Source organism: Gracilinanus agilis, chromosome 3, assembly GCF_016433145.1.
Source record: "Gracilinanus agilis isolate LMUSP501 chromosome 3, AgileGrace, whole genome shotgun sequence".
In the NCBI taxonomy this organism is placed as follows: domain Eukaryota; kingdom Metazoa; phylum Chordata; class Mammalia; order Didelphimorphia; family Didelphidae; genus Gracilinanus; species Gracilinanus agilis.
The window spans coordinates 171,966,647-171,983,605 of record NC_058132.1 but is presented as its reverse complement, the minus strand read 5'-3'; the positions used below and the strand labels follow the sequence as shown (position 1 = coordinate 171,983,605).

The 16,959-nt window shown below is 42.0% G+C and overlaps 1 protein-coding gene across 1 annotated transcript; it reads right to left on the bottom strand.

Moving 5' to 3' along the window:
* Positions 1 to 824: 824 nt before the first annotated feature.
* On the bottom strand, positions 825 to 2,291 carry FUT4 (fucosyltransferase 4). The gene has a single exon (XM_044666231.1). It carries the CDS (start codon positions 2,289 to 2,291, stop codon positions 825 to 827), a length of 1,467 nt encoding a protein of 488 aa, XP_044522166.1.
* Between the last annotated feature and the right edge of the window lie 14,668 nt (positions 2,292 to 16,959).

Genomic DNA, 16,959 nt, shown 5'->3' with positions numbered 1-16,959 from the left:
AATAGCTTCTTCAGGAGGGTCATCTGGACTTCCAAGAGACATGGAATTTCAGAAATTCAAGCCATACCTGAACACAAATCCCCTTTTCAAACGAACCATCCAGGCTTTGCTTGAAAAACTGGAGGAAGGGAGATCTCACCTACTCTCTCAGAGGTAGCCCATGCCACGACTATATAGCTCTAATATTCACTGTTAGGCATCTTACCATAGATCAAAAAGTTCGCCTCTTTGCGACTGGGACCCACAGCTCCTTGTTTTGCTCAATGGCTTCACTAAGAACAAGTTTAATCCACCTACCGAGTAAATCCTTCAAATACTTAAAAGCAACTGTCAAGTTCTTCCTAAATCTTCTCTTCTGCAGAATAAACCTTCCTAGTTTCTTCAACAATATTTATATGGCATGAAATGAAGGAGCTTCAGCAACTCTTAGCTAGAAGCTTTAAGGCACCTAGTGAAGAGATGGCTTTTCGTTGTAATAAGGCACCCAGTGACCACAGAGGAAACCAGTGTATTGCCTCGAGTTAAAAGAGGATTGCCCAAGGTCCATGGACTAGTTTCAGTGTCTACCCTATACAGGTCACATATATAGTCAGTGTGGATGATTTGGGAAGACAAGTTTCTCTCTCCACCCTCACACACATTTTTTTAAGTTCAACAGCTCCACTTTAAAACACCAATTGTGTGGAAGTAGGGCAGCAAGTACCTGATTTGAGAACTTTAAAGAATCCACCTGTTACAAGAAACATTGTCTGCAGAAGATAATCAATCTATGCAATAGCCTTTGCAAAATACTTGGCACCTAGGGGAGTCGGTCTAGGGAAGCCTCATCTCTGAAACCAGGCAGCCAAGTTGTACATTTTCTTGGGTCGGTCTCCAGCATTCTGCAAAACTTGGCAGGTCCGACACCAGGGCTCGTCCCAGAAGGACAAAGTATGTACGGCATAGCGTCTGCGCCAGTCAAAATAGCGCTTGTACACGTTCAGGTTTCGATCGAGGAAGCGCAGGTAGGTGGCCAGGGCAGCTGCATTGGGGAAGTCGTCCACGTGGATGAAAGAACTTCGAGGCACAAAGCGCTCATAATTGGCCCTGCTGGGCCCCAGCACCACCGGTACCGCCCCTGCCAGGAAGGAGTTTCGCCACAGTTTCTCTGTAATGTAGTCCTGGTGCTGGGAGTTCTCGAAAGCCAGGTAGAACTTGTAGCGGGCCACTGTGCGCAGAAGCCCAATGTCCGGCATTACCTGTCCAGGACCACTGAGACCAAACACGTCCACTCTCACGTGGCGGCTCAGCTCGTAATAGTATCTGACCCGGGCCTGCCCCTCACTCCAGTGGCTGATCACCCAGGCCACCAATCCCTGTTTTTGGGCCATCTGTGGCATCAGACCCGCAGGCGGGTCGTTCAGGCTGTTCCTGGGGTAGAGATACCCATAGGGGACAAAGATATCCGAGTCGGTCCGGTAGGTCAGCGTCCAGTTGAAGAGGCTGCTGTCGAAGCTCCCCAGGTTTGGGGAGTTGGTAGGAGATTCGAAGTTCATCCACACCCAGCGCTGCCCAGGAGGCCTGGCCGGCTGGCTGCCCATCCAGGATGTGCCTACCGCTGCAGCTGCTGTTCCATTTGGCTCAGGCCGTGGCGGGGGCCAGTCCTGGGTCCCCACAAGGTCTCGGTGGTGGAAGAGCACTGCTTGGGCTTCCCAGTAGTATCTCCTGTCTGTGATCAAGCGACAGCCACTTACGTTGAACCGGCGCTGGCAGTCAGGAATTGGACGGGACGATATGCCCGAGCCGCTGAAGGGCTCCCACCACATCAGGACTGTGACCTGAGGCGGCGAGACTAGAGGTCTCAAGGACGCCCAGGGTAGCGGAGGTAGCAGTTCCAAGGAGATGTAGAAGACCAGCCCCGAGATTAGCAGTACAACTGCAAGCAGCAGCCACACTATCCTGGGCAGTTCCCGGCCACAGCTCCGGCCTCGCAGCTGGCCCGGCCATCGCACAAACATGGGCAAAGGAGGATTAGCTGGGGCTGCTGCAGCTGTTGCTCGCCCCTGGCCGACCGGCAGTGGGGATAGGTAGCGACTTTCATACTGTTGCAGCTCTCCACGCCGCCGGGCTCTCCTCGGCAGCTCATCCTCCAGTTGTTGGCTGGCCTGAGGTGGGAGGGGGCAGTGTCCTGATTCCGAGTGCCACACCCCCGGCTCTACACCTCCGGGGCTCCAAGCGTAGGAGAGGTGAGCTCCTCTCCCCATTCCAGCACCACCCCGTTCTTTGCCTGAAGGACTTTGAGTTCTCCACATACTGCTCGCCCAGCCCCGGTACCTCTTCCTCGTCCTCCCCTTCCCCCCCCCCCCCGCGGGAAAAGGCACGTTCCTTCCTCTTGCCCTCCCCCAGGCTACTTCTTAGAGTTTGCCTTTACTTTTTCCACCCCAAAGCTCTTCCCTGCAGGACTTTCCGTCTTTTCTTCTAGAAGCTCCTCCCCTATAACTCTTGATTCTCTTCTGATGCTGCCCAGCTGCTCCCTCTCCTTGATCCGTCCGCGGTCTCTAGAGGATAGGAGAAGATCGCGCCGGATTTGGTCCTGGGTAAAGCCAGAAGAGACAGGAAATCTGAAAGTCCCGAGATGTGAGAAAATGATAGCTTAGGGCGGCTGGAGGGAGAGAGGGGAGAGCCTCTGTCCTCAGAGTTAAGGAACCTTTACACTTCCTTCGGTTTAGCTCTCGTCAGTGTAAGAATATAGAAAAAAAGGCCACAAGGGGAATATCTGAGTGCAGAAATGACTCGGGCGGGACCTCCCTGTCCACGTAGCACAAAAAGGTTTTGCAGTAAAGAAAGTCAGAGCTGCTGCCTGGAATTATACAGTAACTTTGAATAGAGTTGGTTTCTAACTAGGCCACCCCGCAGAATCCTGACAGACCCAACCAACTATAAAGAGGGCAGAGAGAAAAGATTGTAAGAGAGATGCCAAGACAAAAATAGGTACATTAGATAGTCACTTTAGGAGTTTGAGTTGGTTTTTTGTTTTTGTTTTTTACCCAAAAGCAGATCATAGCTTTTTTGGGCTGCAAGGAACCTAAAGAGGTCTTGTAATTAACCCACACATTTTAGATGAAGAACACTAGGGCTGGAGAACTAGAGACTGGCTCTCAAAAATCTTAGCTAAAGCTGTTTAAGCGAACCTTTTGTCCAGCCTTGGGAAATTTAGAAAATATCCCAACAGCAAGATTAGTTCCTCCTGTTTGGCCAGCCCCAATCTCACCCTCCCTCACTACTCCCCCCTAACCCTGAAGGCAGCTGACCTTGTCCCTAGTTATTTCCTCCCATTTCTGTAGTTTCAGTGCCCTTGTGGTGATCCCTGGAACAATTTTGCAGGTGATCCTACTTCCCTCATCCTATTTGTCTTGGTAAAGAAATGACTAGTTTTGAGTTCTGGCCCAGTCACTCTAACAGTGAATGGCAGAGCTGGGATGCTAGAACCCAAGTCCTTTATTTCAACACTGATACCTTCCCCAAAGATTTTCGATTCAATTTTTAATTTTCATTAACGTGATTTTACCTTCTAATCGTTGCAAGACAATTAGAAACAAAGAGTTGAATAAGACTACTATAGTATACTAAGTATGCTAAGAGTAGATCTGTAAGTTTGGTTTAGATATCGTTTATAGCATTTAATCTGTTGAATCCCAACAATATTATCGAATATATGGAAGAAAAAGTTATAAAAATCTAATTAGACTATCTACTCTCTTTTTTGGCTTCTCTTTTGTACTAATTTAAAGAATTCTAGCCTTTTTTTTTTAATCTCTTTTGCAATTTCATTTTATTCCCAATATCTCAGGGTCACTATTTCTTATCTGATGCCAAAAAAAAAAAAATTGAACTTGTGGGTTCAAACAAACATTCCATTTAATAAGAATGTATTTAAATTTATTCAGTAAAAGCAGTTCCCTCTGGGGTTAAGAAGTTAAAAAAATAAAAGGAGATAAGGGCCTCCAAATGGCAGGAAACTCCCTGGGATCCACCATCATTCTTTTTTTTTTTTTTTTTAAACCCTTACCTCTGGTCTTGGAGTCAATGCTGTATATTGGCTCCAAGGCAGAAGAGTGGTAAGGGCTAGGCAATGGGGATTAAGTGACTTGCCCAGGGTCACACAGCTAGGAAGTGTCTGAAGCCAAATTTGAACCCAGGACCTTGAATCTCTAGGCCTGGCTCTCAATCCACTGAGTCACCCAGCTGCCCCCCACCATCATTCTTTTGTTTTGTTTTGTTTTGTTTTAGAATATTTTTCCATGAACTATGCTCACAAAGTGCTAAAAGACTGTCTGCCCTTTGATCCAGCCACACCACTGCTGGGTTTGTACCCCAAAGAGATCATAAGGAAAAAATATTTATAGCATCGCTCTTTGTGGTAGCAAAAAACTAGAAAAAGAGATTATGCCTTTCAACTGGAGAATGGCTGAACAAATTGTGGTAGCTGTCGGTGATGGAATACTATTGGGCTCAAAGGAATAATGAACTGAAGGAATTCCACGTGACCTGGAATGACCTCCAGGAATTGATGCAGAGTGAAAGGAGCAGAACCAGGAGAACATTATACACAGAGGCTGATACACTGTGGTAAAATCGAACATAATGGACTTCTCTACTAGCAGCAATGTAAGGATCCAGAGCAAGGCTGAGGGACTTATGAGAAAGAAAACTAGCCACATTCAGAGGAAGAACTGTGGGAGGAGAAACACAGGAGAAAAACAACTGCTTGAACACATGGGCTGATGGGGATACTATTGGGCAACTATCAATAATATGGCAATAAGTCTTTTTTTTTTTTTAAGAAAAATTTTCAGTGGTTACATTATTTATGTTCATACTCTCCTTTCCACCACCAACCCCCCTCACTCCCCCCACTCCCGGTAGCTGACACACATTTCCACTGGTTTTTACATGTGTTATCAATTAAGACCTATTTCCATATGGAAATTGGTCTTGATCAATGTTACATGTAAAACCTAGTAGAATTGCATGTTGTCTGGGGGGGGGGAGGGAAAGAACATGAATCATGTAACCATGGGAAAAAATTCTTTTTTTTTTAAATTTAGAATATTCTTTTCTTTTTTTAGAATATTTTCCCATGGTTACATGATTCATGTTCTTTCCCTCTTCTCCAACCCCTCCCCCTGCCCCCAGCCAACTCACAATTCCACTGGGTTTTACATGTATCATTGATCAAAGCCTATTTCCATATTATTAATATTTCCATTAGGGTGATCTTTTAACATCTAAATCCCCACAATATCCCCATCAATCCATGTGATCAGACAGTTGTTTTTCTTCTGCGTTTCTACTCCCACAGTTCTTCCTCTGAATGTGAATGGCATTCTTTCTCATAGGTCCCTCAGAGTTGTCCAGGATCATTGCATTGCTGCTAGTAGAGAAGTCTATTACATTCGATTTTACCACAGTGTATCCATCTCTGTGTATAATGTTCTCCTGGATCTGCTCCTTTCACTCTGCATCAATTCCTGGAGGTCATTCCAGTTCACATGGAATTCCTCCAGTTCATTATTCCTTTGAGCACAATAGTATCTATCACCAACAGATACCACTAATCAGCCATTCCCCAATCAAAGGACATACCCTCATTTTCCAATTTTTTGCTACCAGAGTGTGGCTATAAATATTTCTGTACAATTCTTTTTCCCTCTTTGGGGTACAAACCCAGCAGTGGTATGGCTGGATCAAAGCGCAGACAGTCTTTCATAGCCCTTTGAGCATAGTTCCAAATTGCCATCTGGAATCGTTGGATCAATTCACAACTCCACCAGCAGTGCATTAATATTCCAATTTTGCCACATTCTCTCCAAAATTTATTACTTTCCTTTGCTGTCATGTTAGCTAATCTGTACCCCACCATCATTCTTGAAAGTTGTCTTTATATTTTTTCCCAAAAGGTCCACATCTGGGTCCCAAGATTGATCTATTTGGTAGCCAGGTTAACCCCACCTTCCTTAGTTGTGCCTTTGACACTTCTTTGACCATGGTAAACTCAGCTGTAGTTGTAGGGTGGAGAGGGAGAAGAGACAGATTAGAAAGTTAGAGACTTAACTGACTCATGCCTCCCCACTTCCATTAGTATCCTAGCCTTGCAAAACCATTTTATCCCCTAAACATGAGAATGCACCAAAACTCTGGACACAGCTCCTTCTCTTGACTTTTTCTGTCCTAGGTAACTTTATGCATTTCAATGTCTGCAGTTATCAGTGCTGTGCAGATGACTCCCAAATCTCTATAATCAGGCCCAGTCTCTCCATTGAATTGGAGTCCTATATTTCCAGTTGCTTGCTTTCCATATCTGTCTAGCCTTTGGACTTGACACTTCAAAGTTATCACTGCACATTTTCCTCTACCCTCCAACTCCTCAACTTGCTCTTCTTCCTAACTTCCTTATTTGTTTTGTTGTTATTGTTGAATTGAGGAATAAATGAGATAATAGATCAAGCACACTGCAAATCTTAAAACTCTATAGAAATATTATTGTTATTATATAGAGGACCAGCTCTATATGGTAGGGGTCCTGAGTGGCGTTTTACGGCGTCGGATTGCTAAGACAGGAAAAAGAAACTGAGAACAGCCGAACTAGAGGTTAGCCCATGCTGATCCCACGCTATGGGATTTTTGACTTTATTTTATACTGGTTTCAAACAAAGAACACAAAGAAAGAATCACAGCTGTGAAGGGGGTTATAAATCATACACAATTCATTAAAGCCTAAAAAATAGAGATATGGGTGCAAAGACAAGGGCCAAGTTCCAACCACCAATTAGTAGGGGATAATTCCGGAAGCAGAAATAAATTTCATGGAGATGTTTACTAATTGTGTTCTGCCTTGATTTACAGATCTGCACCTGGTCAGATAGTCTGGTCTAAATTGTCCAGCTCCAGTCCTTATCTAAGTAATATATTTTTTAGGTTTCAGGCTTCTTAATTATCAAGGAGAGAAATTGTCAAGGAGAGGAATTGTTAACTCAGTAGCTGCTGGTCTGGTTAAGGACTCAAAGCTTTCCAATAAGAATATTGAGAGAATGTGGGGATCTAAAAATGAGTCAAAAGAGGAGCCTCAGATTTTTACCTTAGATGGTCCATTCTATCTGCATCTGACATGCAGTGCAGAAAAATCATACACGCAGTTTTACTTGCCTTTACTTGCTGATGATTTTGTAATGGGATCCAGATAAAACATCTATTACAGACTCCGTTTCTCTAAATGACTCCTAATAGCCTCTTGGAGGGGTCAAGTTGTTTTTGGATTAATCTACCTGCTGGTACCAGAGCTTTTCAGGGCTCAGGTGACCAGGACCAAACACAAAGACTGCCTCAGCCTAGATTGGTCACGTAGGGAATCCAGATAACAGGCCCTAAATTTGACCCTATTTCTCCAATTGGCTCTTTACATATAACGGCTTTCAACATTATTATTATTATAAACATTAGCTTTCTCCATTCATTGCTTCTACTTCTTCACATCTCCTATATCTATAATTCTCTTCTTTCTCATCTCTTTCCTAACTTCCCTGACTTCCTTCAAATTCTACCTTCTAAAAGAAGACTTTCCTGATCCCTCTTAATTCTTAACAAATGCCTTCCTTCAGTTAATTATCTCCATTCTATCTTGCATAAATCTTGTTTGCACATAATTGTTTTTGATGTCTCCTTCATTAAACTGTGAGCTTCTTGAGAGCAGGGACCATTTTCTCCCTTTTTTTTGTATCCCCAGTATCTAGGACATTGCCTGGCATGGTGTAGGGGTGCTTAATTAATGCTTGTTGAGTAACTGACATCCTGCTCTTTTCTTAGCTACTTGCAATGTGGCTTCTGACCTCACTCACTACTCAACTCAAAATGCCCTCCTCCAGATTACCAATGACCTCTTAATTACTAAATCTTGGTTTAGCCTTCCTCTCTGAATTCTCTGCAGTGTTTGGTACTGTTAACCTCTCCATCTTCTTGTATATTTACTCCTTCCTTGGTTTTCAGAACACTGCCCTCTCCTAGATCTCCTATGTGTCTAACCACTCTTTATACTTCTTCAATTGACTAACTGTCTAAATCATATCCACTAAGTGTGGAGGTAAACCCTCTGCCTCGAGTACTATTCTCTCTATACATAATCTCCTAATGATCTAATCATGTCCCATGGATTAAATTGTCATCTCTATTTGGATGATTCCCAAATCTATATATCTATTCCTAATTTTTTTTAAGAGCTCTAGTTCCACTTCATTGAATTCTTTCTGCACATCTCCATTTGATTATTCTGTAGGCATCTCAAACTCAGCATGTCCTAAATGGAAATTATCTCCTCCCAGAAAGCCAGTCTTCTTCCTGATATATTTTTTTTCCATTGTAAAACTACCATTCTTCTAGTCATCCTGTTTCCCAATTTTGGAATCATCCCTGAATTTTCTCTCTCTCATACCCCTACATCCAGGCTATGGCTAAATCTGGTAGGTTTTATCTCCATAATATTGTTCATGTCTGTCCTCATGAGAGCTCCACTCATACAGATGCTATCCTAGTTCAGAACCATATTATCTTTAGGCTAAACTATTGCAATAGCCTCCACATTGATCTCCAGTTCCTACCTTTTCTTGTCCACTTTTATCAAAGCTTCCAAATTGATATTCCATAAGCACACACTTGACCATTCCAATCTGCTGCTCAAGAAGTCTCAGCGACTCCTTCTGGCCTTAAGGATAAAATACAAAGTCTTCTGTTGGGCATTTAAATTCATTCACAATCTGGTTCCGTACTATCTTTAAAAAAGGGGGTTGGGGGCAGCTAAGTAGCTCAGTGGATTGAAGGCCAGGCCCAGAGATGGGAGGTCCTGGGTTCAAATATGACCTCAAACACTTCCTAGCTGTATGACCCTGGGCAAGTCACTTGACCCCCATTGCCTAGCCCTTACCACTCTGTACTGATTCTAAGATGGAAGGTAAGGGTTTAAAAAAAAACAATTACTATCATTATTTTTTAAATAAAACTTTACCTAATTGGTTCTGAGACAGAAGAGTGGAAAAGGCTAGGCAATTTGGATTAAGTGACTTGCCTAGGGATTACACACCTAAGAAGTATCTGAGGCCAGATTTCAATCTAGGACTTCCCACTTCTCACCCTGATTCTCTATCCACTTAACCACCTAGCTGCCTCCTCTCCCATCTTTCTTTGTTTTTTTGGTCCTGTCAAAGTCTTCATGACCCTGTGGAACATAGCACTCTAGACCTTTCCATGAGATTTTCTTGGCAAAGATACTAGAGTGGTTTGCCATTTTCTTCTCCAATGGGTCACCTTTTGTTGGAACTCTCTACTATGACCTGTCTGTCTAGGGTAACCGTAGCATAGCTTATAATTTCATTTAGCTAGATAAACCCCTCTGCCATGACAAGGCAATGATCCAGGAGGGGACCCTGTCTTTCTAGTCTGATACTAATTCCTGTTCTATCCCCTAACATACTATATTCCAGTGAAACTGGTCTACCTGCTGTTATCTGTATGTGCTATTCCATTTTCTGGTTCCGTGACTTTGCACAGTTAGTTGTTCCAAGTAAAACATTGCTACCTCTTTTCCCTAGTAACCCTGGGGATCTTTTGTTCAGTACTGGATAATCTAATCAAAGGGATTTGGGAAAAGTCAACTTTTCTCTCAGTACTGCCCTATGATAGCCTAGAATACCTAGCTCAAGGCTGCATCTGCCCTAATTTATACCCTGCATCAAAGATCCCCACCTACTATTAAGGCAATTGGGATGTTAGTACAGTCAAGGTAGATAGTTGTCATCACATTAGGGGTTTTATCATGATTAACACAGTTCAGAAAATCCCAATCCCAGCTGGCCAGAGATCTGGCCATTATATTGACAATTATAGAAAGGAAGACAATAAACATTAAGTACCAGGCACTAAGCTAAGTGATAGAGATGCAAATATAAACAAGAAGATATAATCTGCCCTCTAAAAGCTTGCATTCAATTGTGGGAAGACAATGCACAAAATCTGGGGGTGGGAGTCCCCCAAGAAGTTATTGGAAAATGGCATTTAAATATTTTATGTTGAAGGAATGAAGATACCTGGCACACAGGCATGATTTTTGAAGTCTAGGAAGTAGAGAGAACTGGGCCAAGAGGGGAATGAAGTTTGGCCAGCTCAAGATCTTCACAAAATAGAGGGCCCAGGCACAATTGATGACTCAGTGGATAGAGAGCCAGGCATAGAATTGGGGGGACCTGGATTCAAATCTGACCTCCAATATTTCCTAGCTCTATGACTCTGAGCAAGTCAACCCCCATTGCCTATCCCTTACTGCTTTTCTGCCTTGGAACTCCTGCCTCTGAACTGATACTTAATATTGATTCTAAATCATCAGAAGATGAGGGTTTGGTTGTTGTTTTTTAATGGAGGCTCCAGGAGGTGATGGGAAAAGGGGGTGGGATTTGGGGAAACATTGTCCCAGGACCCAAGGTATTCTAGATTGAGGAGACTTCAGAACTGAGTGAAGTTTCAGGACAAGAGGCAGAAGCAAAATGCTGTAATTACAATACCTCTTAGGACTTAACTTCTCAAAATAAAGGGGTTGGGCTGGATGGTCTGAAATCCTTCTTAGTTCCATATTTATGACCTTAAGGACTATGTGTAAGGATCTAGGATAGGTACTATAGATTAAAATATAATGGCGGGGAGGGTTGTCCCTTCCACTCCCCCCCCCCCCCAGGGCTTAGCTGACGTAATTACAGAAAGTCAAGGACAGATGTTGTTTTCTAAGAGGACTAATGATATTAAGGATTGATGTTTGGGCTTGCAAGTGAATTGGATTTAAGTGAGAGAATTGTACAAAGTACCCTCATTCTCTCTTCTAAAATCACTGAAATTCAGTGGCAAGACAAAAGTCAGGTTGCTTGGTGATAGCCCAGGATACAGTGGATGACTTTGGCATCCTCAGTGTCTGTCCAAGTTCTAAGTGCTCCATAGCTGCCTTTGTGAATAGATTGTTTTCATTCACTAAGAACAGACAAAGGAGGTATTGAGGTACTGGCTAATCAAGTGATTAGCATTGCTACCTATGTTCCTTTTTACAGAAGTGTGAAAAGGTTTCTCTCATTGAATTGGAAGGAGAACTTGGAATTGGCTTTCTTCCCTTCCTCATCCACAAATTTCAGGCCCCCTCCAAAGATGTGATCCAAGGATATGTAGCCATGTAAACATTTTGCACCCAGGTAAAGTAAAAAAAGAAACCTCCTTGGACCCAAGTCCTTTGGGTGGATCTCCAAAAAGTCTACTAAGACAAAAAAATCTTATACAATCCCTACCCTTAATGAACTTATATTTTACTGGGATCTCCAGCATTCAATAAAGCAAAGTAATAAAAGGTAATTTAAGGACAGAGAAGACACTAAGAACTGGAACTAACTAGGGAAAGCTTCAACAGAACATTGGTACATAAGCTAAAAGTAGAATGGAAGCTGCTTCCTACTAGGGATTATATCATTTTCTGTTTTGGTATCTCCAATACCTACCAGTTAGCCTGGTATGTAGTTAGGTATTTAATCATTAGCTGTTAATTAATAGCCAATAAGAATTATGACAGGCAGAAGTGAAGAAGAGGCATATTTCAGAAATGAAGAATGGGTTCTGCAAATATACACAGAAGAAATAACTGTAATGATGAGTTCTGGGAATAGTAATGCAGCATTGCCTATAGTATCAGGGTGTCCTCTTCTTTTTATTTGCTCAGGGGTCAGAAATTCTCTTTTGAATTTGTCCATAACCATTTGGGTCCAAGTAATGTTCTTCAGGAGAGTGGGGGGTCATGGGTGAAAATCCTATTTGCCTATCTCCTTATAAAAACTTGGAAGGAATTTCGACACTATCCTTGTTCAGTCCAATTAAGAAGGTAAGACCTCAGTGATAAGAACTGTAATTCAGGGTTGCAACAGGAGCTTTTTGCTTTTGCAAATTCAACTGTAACAGCCCTGGCAGTTAGACGTTTAGAAGGTTCACAGAAAAGCAGTTGGAGCCTGAGGCTATAAATAGTGCTGAAGTTCCAACTGGGGGGATTTTGCCTGTTGGCTTTGGCTTTTGGCTTTGTCTTGGCCTGTGCTTTTGTCTTTTGGGGGCATTTGGACCTAGTCTGATTTCTCTGAACTTCTCCCTGATCTCTCCATTACATCCCTGCTATTTCCCCTGAATTTCCCTTTGGGCCCTGGAGGAAAGGTGGTTTTGGTGGTTGGACTTCATGGGTTTAGTTTCTGTAGGCAAGGAGGACATCCTAAATCAAGCCACCCCATATTTAGTGATCTGATAAATACTTCAGAACAGTGAAGCCTTCCAGACTGGGAGAGCCAGTCTCTCTCAGTCTGACCCTACCTCCTGTGACCCTTCCCCAGCACCAGCTTTCTCCATAGTAGCAGCTACAAACCCTGAAACCCTCTTTCCCTTAGCTTACCTCTAACTTTAATAAATCCCCTTTGTTACCTACACAAAAGCCTCTGGTGAATCATTGTATTGAATATTAAGGCAAAGGGTAAAGGGGAAGAAACTATTTTCCTTTTATTTCTTGAGGGAAACCTAGGCGCCCATCTTGGGCGGGAAGTACCCAGCCAAGACTTCCTGCATACATCAATTTCACTGGCAGGGAGGAGCCTTTGACTCCTCCCTGAAAGGGACCTTAGAAATTAACAAGAGAAAACCCTACAGCCAGATCTAATCATTTCTGACTGGCCCAATTCCTCTTGTATCATAGAGATACTTTCCCTGCTTGAAGATCCAGCTTATTTCCTCCCAATACCTTCTGTCTCAAGCCTCTGTGATTAACCTGTTTGAGCAGCCCCTCCTATACTCCCATCCATTCCCTTACCTTCATATATACCACCTCACTCATCCCTACACTCAGCCATCCCCTTCATTCCTCCTCCTATCACCTTATCCCTCCTCACTACTGAAATTGCCTACTTCTTCATAACAGAACTGACCCCAGATTAAGCCATTTGAGCTTATACCTAAGAGTATAGCTCTGAAACACTGATAAGGTGTGTAGAATTTATCAGTAGAGCAGCTGGATGAAGAAATCAGAATCCTCTCACTGCAGCTAATGTTCATGTCCTATCTAGACAATCAAGATCCCAGGTTTTGGACTGCCTTGTTTCTGTTTGTTATTTTCTAATTTTATATGAATAAGTATTGATTCTAAAATGGACATTTCCAAAATTTGAAATCCTCACGAGATGGAAAAGTTCAGAGATCCTTTGGTCCTTTGATTGAAGCTGGCAAGCAGGGGGCAGGTATGGAATCCTAAACAACTCTCCTAGAGAAGGTAACCAGTGACAGCAGAATGAATCTGATCCCAGACCTACTTTGTAAAAGGACATCTTTCATGAGGGAGATGGCCACACCTAAAATGAAATGTGGAATATCTGTTCTGTAGTCACATAAATTGCTCTAAGTTCTGGTGTTTTATGGCTCAATGGCTTGTCAAATTGAAAAAGCAGCTATAATTTAATGTTTAGGTCCTTGATTCTTTTGTGTCCTTTACTATTTCTTTTATGTGTAGGAAATAAATGCCTATCATATACCTGATTCATATTGTCCATTGAGTATCTTCCTTCATTGTCCTTTGGAGAGGTCCTGGCCATGAGCTAAAATCTCAATATTGGAGTCACAATTCTAATGCCAGTATCATCTTAATTCAGGTTCATTGCTGGGACAAACTGAGATACTCACGTTATTGAACACCAAGCCAACTTTTCTCCATTCTGAATGTTCCTGTTTATATGGGACTCTATACTTTTTTATTGATGAGTTAATTTCATTTTGCTTCATGATCATAACTTACTTTCTTGGTAACTTATTTTGATACTCTAAAAAGGGCCTGACTAGAAAGTAAATAGATCAGTGGAAGCCCATTACCATCACTGGAGAAACAACTACTGATGCTTCATTAACAGTTCCTTTTGCAAAAAATATGATATTTTGGGGAACAATAAAACTAAAAATGTTCTCTATAATGAAGGGTAAATAGTAGTGAAAAGACTAGGCATCAGGAATAGCTCTGGCTATGTCACTACCTACTTGAGTGCCTCTAGACAAATCACTAATTTTCCTAGTGACTTAGTTTTGTTGTCAGAAACATGAAGGGATTAATATGGAGGATTCCCCAAGTTACCTTTTAGTTCTAGAAATTCAGAGACTCTACTTAGCCAAATGTAGAAAAGGCTGATATTGGGAACTCTTCAACTATGTAAATAATGTTCAATCTCCATCCAAAACAAAGAAAATAGATTTAAATTTTATTACAATTTTACCAAAAAGTTAACTATACAGAAGAATTATAGATTAAATTATGATGTAGAACTAAGGATTAAACTATAATGAATGATAAAATAGAGTAAGTAGAATAATGAACAACATGGGATTCAATGTTTCAAATTAAACAGATAGGTAATTGTTTGCCAAACACTATTCTATTCCTCAACAACTAACGAAGACCAAGGAATTATCTCCTATCAGTAGACTTTCCAGGTCATTAATCAGTCAATAGGTACTTATTAAGTTTTTAGTATATGCCAGGAACTATAGAAATACAAAGAAAGGCAAAAATGGTCTTTAGTTTCAGTGAACTTAGTGGGAGGGGAAGATATAAGATAGGATGATTCTAGAAGATAAGCAGCTAGATGAATAATGTGCCAGTCCTAAAGTCAGGAAGACATCTTCTTGAGTTCAAATCTGGCCTCTTGATACTTATTAGCTATGTGACCTTGGGCAAGTCACAATCCTGTTTGCTTCAGTTCCTCATCCCCAAATTAAGCTGGAGGGGACAGCTAGGTGGCTCAGTAGATTGAAAGCCAGAAGATCCTAGGCTCAAATCTGGCTTCTGATACTTCCTATCTGTGTGACCCTGGGCAAGTCACTTAACCCCTACTGCCTAGCCCTTACTGCAAAAGCAGGGAACAGCTAGGTGGCTCAGTGGTCTGAGAGCCAGGCCTTCAGATGGGACATCCTGAGTTTAAATCTGGCCTCTGACACTTCCTAGCTGTGTGACTGTGGACAATTCAGATAATCCCCATTGCCTCATCCTTACTGTTCTTGTGCTTCAGAACCAACCCACAGTAGTGATTCTAAGATGGAAGCTGAGGGTTTAAAATAAATAAATAAAACAAGTTGGAGAAGGAAATGGCAAACCAGTCTGGTATCTTTGCTAAGAAAACCTCAAATAGGATCATGAACAGTCAGACACGGCTACAATGACTGAACAACAACAAAGGAAAATAAGATTTTTTTTTTGTTCTGACGTTATTGGAATCTGTTCAAATCAGTTTAAGGTCACCCAGATCCAACCAACAGAGGGAAAATTATTAAACAGGTCCTAGAACCAATTTCCCTTTATCTCAGAGATCAGGGATAATTCAGAGTTCTCTGGGAAATAAATTATTCTTCCCATGTCATTTGACTTGCTATGACTTCGAGGTGGAAAGTGCTATATTGTGGAGTATTTATTGTTATACACACATACACATATATGCCTACAGATGCATCTGATGTTCATCCTTTGTTTTTGAAGAAGACCAATGACATCACAGGGTGAGTTGACACCCACTACAACCTTGGAGCCACAAGTGAGTGTTGGGTGAAAGATGCACACCAAAGGCAGATGAGCAGCCCTGTAAAGGGCTCAGTACGCCCTCACACCAGAGGTGCTAGTCTCTGGAACACCTTATATATATCCCATACATCTACATATATATTTGTATACATATATCTGAGAGACCCTATATATTTTTGGCAACCAACTCTGCAGTCTTCATGTAGGACTCTTTAAATGCCTAGTATTAGAAAAAAAACTAACATTTTTTTTTCTTGTACTTCAGATGATTAAACATTATGCTTTGCTGTTATGTTTCCTTCACAGGTCAAACTGATTTCTTTAAAATAATTTTTCAGTGATTGAATGTTGTTCAGCTATTTTATTCATGGTTGGCTCTATGTGACCTCATTTGGGGCTTTTATTTTTTTTTTAAACCCTTACCTTTCATCTTGGAGTCAATACTGTGTATTGGCTCCAAGTCAGAAGAGTGGTAAGGGTAGGCAATGGGAGTTAAGTGACTTGCCCAGGGCCACACAGCTGGGAAGTGTCTGAGGCCAGATTTGAACCTAGGACCTCCTGTATCTAGGCCTGACTCTCAATCCACTGAGCTACCTAGCTGTCCCCTGGGGCTTTATTGACAAAGGTACTGAAGTTATTTGCCATTTCCTTCTCCAGCTCATTTTACAGAAAAGGGAACTGAGGCAAACAGTGTTGAGTGCTTTGTCCAGGTCACAAGGCTACTAAATGTCTGAGGCTGGATTTGAACTCAAGTCTTCCTGACTCTAGTCCATTATTCCATCCATTTCACCACCTAGCTGCCTAGTGATTGAATGTTTAAGTAAAAATATTGGTGTATTATTGTGCCCTATATGAATTTGGAAACTCTTTCCTGCTCCAAAATTCTCTCTGTGTATCTGTTTCTCTCATCATCTTTTTCTTTCCCCTTTCTCCCTCTTCTCCCCATTTTCTTTCTTTCTCTTCTCCTCTCAATTCCATGCCCCTCGGTGGAATATCTTCTACTAGGCAAGTAGCTACCCTTCAAAGCACCATGGTCATTGGAATGGGGGGAGATGGGGAAGGACACCTTCCCGCATCCTGACTGGACTTTCTCAATTGTCTCTTTCTCTGCTTTCTGCTGTGAATTCATAAAGTGACTTGAGGAGGAAGAGAGGGAAGGGGAGGAAAAGAAACTCCATATATAAAATGCTGTATGTATCAGCTTTCATTATTGCAGATCCCATTTAACAAAGAATCATACTGGGAACTTTGGCTTTCTCTTTGGGACAATATTCAGTACTACATAAGGAAGTGAAGTCCACTTTGTTAGTGTTAACACTAGT